Consider the following 7,111-nt stretch of genomic DNA (forward strand, 5'->3'; position numbering starts at 1 on the left):
ATTATGTTTATTTTGCTTTGGGAACAATATTTATAATTATGTTTTGGATGAAAACTTGGTTTATAATTATGTTTATTAGATATTTATAATTACAAAGACTTTAATGTTTGTGAATATAAAAATTATAATAGTTAAAAGTAAAAAACAGAAGAGATTTTTTTATGCCTTATATATATTATTTAATAGTTAAAAGTAAAAAAAAAAATGATATTTGGCGGGCTTAGCCCGCTGGCCCACCAGCCCGCCGTTAGGCGGGGCGGGCTGGGATTTTGGGACCGCCTCACTAGGCGGGGCGGGGCGGGCCAGCCCGCCTAAGAGCGGGCTTCTGGCGGGGCGGGGCGGGGCGGACTTCCCCGCTTGCCACCCCTAGTTGTTGCTATTTCTCATACGACAATTGGGATAAACACACACAACTATGTATACGTTGTTACTGGCCATTGTTGCGTTATTTTTGTGAGAAAAACGAGACAGAAAAAGATATAAAATATTTATGAAAAAATGCTAAAAGTTACACATCCTTTTATAGTAGTTGAAAAATTGTCTTTTTATATCTCGTTTACACTGTAAACGAGATAATAGAGAAATATTTATTTCGATAAATATTTTTTAAAAGATTTATTTCAGTAGTTATTATAATTATTTTATTTATTAAAATAAAAAATCCTAAAAAAATTCATAAAAACTCAAAATGACTCATAATAACAAAGACCAAGAAATCTTATCACTCGTCTCCATATCTTCAAAGTAATAATGTTTTATAATTAAAAATCACATGGTACAATATGATTGGATATTGCAAAGAGGTTATTAGTTCTACCTACAAATTATAAAGCTTAGTTTGATTTTCACTTCATGGAGGTAACTGTCTTTTTCATGTCACCAGATCCAACATAAGGAGATTTAAGTGTCTCATTAACTTATATAAATTACTAGTTTTTTTTTAAAATAATCTTCTACACTGTATCTAAACTCAAGAATAATTTTAAAAATGACGAAATGATATTTAAAAAATATTTTAGCAATGTAACCACAAATATAGATATATGAATATTTTTTAGTAATTATACTTATAAATATTTACCAAATGCCTCTCTAAAAAGATCGTCTAAAATTATATTATTAGTAAAATGAGAAAATAATAGAAATATAATTATTATATTAAAATTATAATTTCTATTATATTTATTAAGTATTATTACTTTAATTTAAAAATAATTAAACCTTTTATTTTCTTATTTTACCAGCCTCGTTGTTTAGAGATGATTAATTCTGATCCTAGAATCTTGGACTAGAATCTTGAATTTGTCTATGATAAAAAAAAAGTATGAATTGATTCTTTAAAGCCTAAAGAGAATATATTATTTTTGTGGTTATGATGATTATACTAATTTTTAATATTATGTAGATGGCTTCTAAATTGATAAAATTATAAGTGAATTGGAAGATAGTCCAATTATGTTAATAATTGTAAGTATAAATTTAGTGAAAAAATATGAATTTGTGTTGTGATAAATATGTATTTAATAAAATTAATTTATTATATATATATATATATATAAAAGTAAATACCAATTCTAAATAAAAAAATCAGTTATCTCTTCTTTTTTACATTGATAAAAAAAACTGGTATCTTTATTTACTTTGTTTTATTAGTATAAAAAATATATATAATTAATTCATATCTTTTAACAAAATTATCACCAAAAGTAAATATCAAATTTGAAATTGTTATTTACAAATTATGTAATTTATATATATTTAAACTGAGTAGTAAATAAATATTAGTAACTACATATGTAACGAATAATACAATGATATTATTTAATTTATTATTCATATAATTCTATTAATTAAGTAAATATAGTCAATTCTTTAATTGTTTTTTTATATATTAAAATAGAAAATTTCAATCTTTTTTTATTTTAAATTAATATGGTAATTAAAGACAAAGAGGTTACACATATATTAATTACAGTCTAATTTTAGTTCTTTTAAAATTAATTAAAAAAATATAATAGTAAAACCTACACTCTTAATATAAAATTTGTATTTTCGTAAAAATACATATAAATATAATGAAAAATAAAGATTTAAATTTAAAATCTCCTCTTTTACATATAAATACTTAGTGCCATAAGTTAGTAATTTAATTTTTCTTTTACTTAAATAAGTCAAACAGTTAGTAATTTAATTTGTTTTTTTTTTTCAAAGTCAGATAATTTCATTCATAAAATGAAAGAAACATATAAGTTCATATATGGGATAAATAAGGAAAAGGGGGACTCTTAACGTTCTACTATAAAGATAACATCATATAATAATCTAATAGATCTCACTAGGGAGACAATGAACTATTTGTATAATGTGTACAATAGGCTATTGAGTTACAAAATGAACATCTCCCATACTATCTAGAATAACCATCCGAGTACTAGCGATAATAAACATCTTCCCAAAAGCTTAAATTGATTTTGGGGTTGGAAAAATGTAACACTAATAATTATATCTCTAATACTCTCTAAACTTCCATTGTACACATTGTATAAATATTCCATTGACTCCTCATACTTTCCCTAATCTAATAAGAGAAACAAAAGGTAAAGTGCTCATCAAATTAGGAAGTGGGAATTTGTTGAAACTCTTTCTGCAACTTCAAAGTTGACGCCATTATCTCTTCCACACGAGTTGATACATTATCAAAGATGAACATGTTTCTAGCCTTCTATAAGGACCAGCTCAAAATCACCATCATCATTCTGTGAAAGAAGTTATTGGGTTGGGTACGCAAGACTCCCATTTTCAAGTTCCACTCAACATAGAAATCATTGTCTTCAGTGCCCCTTCTATTAGCTGGTAAACCCATTTTTTTTACCAAATTTCCTTTGATTTTACACAATAAAAGATGCAATGATTCATTATTTCTGGAAATTGTAGGCATCTTCGGCAGGTAGGTTGAATCTATGGGATGCGATGATGAAGCTTTGGTAATACATAAATAAATAATATTTTATACAAAAAATGTCCTTTTACCTATAAAATTGTTTAATTGTAATACAAATTAAAATTTGATTTTAATTTTTAAATATTGAAACTCCAGATTTATTTTTAAAAAGTAAATATTTTTTCACATTAAACATAAAAATACCAAAATATCCTTTATGTAATAATTTTAAAATTGATTTTGTCTTTGTTAGGATATTTGAACTTTATAAAAAAATTAATAAATATTTAGTTGTAATTATTATTTTAATTTTATTGATAATCAAGATTCTGTTGTGTATTTATAATTGTTATAAATATTTTTATAAAATTTAAAAGTTTTTTATTGTATTAATAGTTACAACTAATAATGAGTAATCTAAATTCTAAATTTTTTTTATTCTTGTAAATTTAATAAGTTTTTAAAATATATTTAGTTGACAAATTAAAAGGACTAACATTTAGAATTTAAATACATTTATGATTATTAACTATGATGCTTTAATTATTTATATTTAGAATTGTTCATATCAATTTAAATTAAATAGCATTTAATTGTTATAACTTACTAAATCTTTAGTAATGGTAAATAAGTAGTAATCAATAATTCAAATTGTTTGTGGTCGAAGTAGTTAATAAATTATTTTAGTCTTGTAAAGAAAAATATACACGTATTTTTGAAGCAGTGAGGTAAAAAAATCTTTATTTTATATCATATTAAACAAATTTTTAGTAAATTAGATAATAATAATAATAATAATAATAGTAGTAGTAGTAGTAGTAATAATACCAATATAACTGAAAAATAGATAAATAATAAGATATACTGATACAGCAATAGATAAAATTTTTTGTATGGTATTGTTTTTGAATTTTAGACTCTTATAAAAATAGCATATTTATGAATTAATCCCCCTAATTTTTTTTTAATTTTTTTTCATACTCAAATCTTTTAAGGTTCTAAACATACTTTCATCACCATAAAAAGTTTCTAGAATCTTATATACCCTAAGACCTGGTCAAAAATAGCATGCATGCATTAAGTTACAAAAGTAATTGACTTACATGTTGGGTCAATTAATGGGATCTATGAATATATATTTGCATATGCAAGACATACTTTTATCATACTAGACTCTTCTTCCTTTATAGTGACGGACATTAAAGTGACTCAAAGAAATTATGCCCGTATGGAAATGAGACTTTGGAGTGAGAAACCCTGTGAAACCTCTTATTTGCGACTAAGTGGAGGAAAGGGACAGTAATGTATAGCTGTAGTAGACTAGTAGTTGATGCTCTTGAAGTAATTTCTATAAAAAAAAATGTTTAAAAATTAATAGAAATCGGCCGATGAGTCCAAATTTACCAAATTTTATATTTTTTAATTATTGTCGAAATAATTAAATAATATTAAATGAAATAAGTTTATAACTAGAGATATTAAATGTACAAAACCCCTATTATTAAACACGGAATGACTATTATTTGGGAGCCTATTATTAAACACAAAATGACTAAACCCCTCAAATAATTAAGATTCAAAAATGAGAATTGGTCTGGGTTGACAAATAATAATTTATGAATTATAGATGACTGTATAAAAGATTCAACCATACTATGTGTATATTAAAAATTAATTATTAAGTAAGTTATTTATATAATATATATGTTAAAATATAAAATATATATAAAAAATAAGTTGAATAATACATGTATTCATACATAAATACATTATAGTTAATTTAATAACCAATTTTTGTACATACTTAATATTTTGTTTGTATATTTATTTGTTTTGAAAATAGTTGTATACTTAAGTCTTAGAGGTACTTAAGGAAAAAGCTTTTTTTTTTTTTTTTTTAATGTTTGGCATAATGACAGGGATCACATGGATCACATGGGTAACTAAGAGCATTTTTATTGAACTTGAGATACTGTAGTCAAGGGTACAAATGAGAATATTATGCAACTTATAAAATGGTACATGGCCTAGCCTATGGTGCCAAAGTACATTGGGATCAGTTTCTAAAACTAATTGTGTTGTTGTTGCAATGCTTAATGTATGTGCCGTTAAGTGAGAATCGTGTGGCTATGCTATTTTGTATAAACTTCCATTGATCTCAGCTGCTCCAATCTTCTTCATTATATGATAGTCCTGGATTTTACAATTAAATTTGTTAAAAACAAATTGACAATCGATTGAATTAATGAGACTCGAAACTAATATGTGGTTTAAAGCAAAGTCAAATAAGTACAATACATTGGTTAAGTATAGAGAATTAAAAATCTTGACAGTGCCTGAAATTGTAGCAATTAAAATACATTTGTTTGGTAAGTTGATTCTAAATGGACTTATGCATTGAATGCCACTGATAAGTGTGAAAAATTGTAAGTGTAAATGTAACATGTACTGTTGCTCCTGTGTCAATGACCCAGGAAGTTGACCTGATTGGTGCAGGTTTATGTGAGAAAAGTGATCTACCTTCAATGAAATTTGCTGCAAAGGTCTGTGATGGCTGAAAATTTGTGGTCAATGAAAACTGATTGACACTATGATGATTGGTGGCTCCTTACTGTTGCAGTAAGGCTAGTATAGCTTCCTTTTGCTCCAAAGTAAAAGAAACACCTGCATTGTTACTGTCCTTGTACAAATCCAGAGTGTCACTGTCTTCATTCTCATCAATCTCAGCAGTGATGTTGTTAGCAGATTGGATCATCCTTTGCTTGATGTGTGGAGACATACCGTACTTTTTATAGCATGTATCAACTAGATGACCCGTTTTGTCACTGAAGGAACATTGTTTTATATTAGATCTGCCACCTCTAATATCCCTTCCTCGGCCTCGAGGAGTGAGAGAAGGTGTATAATTGGTTTGCCTCTCAACGGCATTGAGTAATGGTTTGGAATCAAATGAATCATTCCCAAGAAGCTGTCTTTCCTGTTGCAGCACGAAGGAAAAAGCAATATCAACTGAAGGTAAAGGCTTCATCATCATTATGTTTGTTCTTGCTGTTGAGTACTGATCATTGAGTCCCCTAAGAAACCTTACGACAAATGTATCTTGGCAATAACTACGCAAGATGCCGATGAGGCTACAGGCGCACGTAGGTGAACATGTGCAGGCAGGACAGGCTGCAAATTTTTTAATTCCTCTCATATCCCTTTTAATTTCATAAAATAGGAAGTGACGGTGAGATCTCCTTGTCTCGTCGAAAACAACTCTTCGTCTAATTCGGCTATGCGGAATACATCTCCATGATAGAATCTTTTCTTCAATTTATCCCAAATATCAGAAGCAACTCCATTCCAAAGTACGCTATTTGCAATCTCTGGGCTTAGCGAGCGAGTAATCCAAAAAACTACTAAATTGTTGCATTTGTCCCAAGCATGGAACACAAGATCATCTTCGGTAGGTTTCGGTAAAGAACCGTCCACAAAACCCAGCTTATTCTTTGATTTTAGTGCTCTTTGCATTGAACGTGACCAAGAACCATATTTTGTGGTATCTAGAACTAAAAGGATCAAGGAGTTACCTGGATATTCACCAGGGTGTAAAAAGAAGGGACTGGAAGGATCCATAATCGGATTCACTGAACTACGCAAGCTTACTGCTTGAATCGCGTTAACCTGAGCTACAATCGTAGCTATTGTATGTAAATCGAGGCCTGAAGTAACGGAACTCGGATTCATTGGGTTCGAATCCATCAAATCGTTACAAGTTCTTTGCAATTGAGGTGATCGATGCCGAAAATCTTCTTCTCTAGAACTCGTGATCGGAACTTATCAACAAGCTAATGGAGCATGCATTGATGATAACGTTCTCATCATCTCTATTGTATGAGTTGAAGAGAAGAGAGGAAAGAAAATCAGTAAGAGAATGGAAGAAAAAGACAGATGAATTAGAAGGAGAATGTAGTTGCATTGCAATGGCAATGGCTCATCGCACCATGTTAAAAGTGTGAATCGAAGATTGAGAAAATAGAGATATAGAGAGAGAAAGAGAAAGGAAATTATTATTGCTTAGGCATTGATCAAGAATCAGAGAGTTCAACTCCCTTAGAATGAAGGAACTAGCTTATATAAGCCAGCTTCTCATGCAGATTTTCAAACTGACTTTCGAACTAACTTACT

At 28.4% G+C, this 7,111-nt stretch overlaps 1 protein-coding gene across 1 annotated transcript; it reads right to left on the reverse strand.

The window, feature by feature from the left end:
- Positions 1-6,133: 6,133 nt before the first annotated feature.
- Positions 6,134-6,685, reverse strand: LOC148554920 (uncharacterized). The gene has a single exon (XM_088490549.1). The coding sequence runs from the start codon at positions 6,683-6,685 to the stop codon at positions 6,134-6,136; it is 552 nt and encodes a 183-aa protein (XP_088346675.1).
- Between the last annotated feature and the right edge of the window lie 426 nt (positions 6,686-7,111).

The sequence above is a fragment of the Arachis ipaensis genome, chromosome B6 (assembly GCF_059453495.1).
Source record: "Arachis ipaensis isolate K30076 ecotype BB chromosome B6, ASM5945349v1, whole genome shotgun sequence".
Lineage (NCBI taxonomy): Eukaryota > Viridiplantae > Streptophyta > Magnoliopsida > Fabales > Fabaceae > Arachis > Arachis ipaensis.

Coding starts and splice junctions, on each gene's coding strand:
- LOC148554920 (XM_088490549.1), bottom strand. CDS start 6,685: ATGGATTCGAACCCAATGAATCCGAGTTCCGTTACTTCAGGCCTCGAT.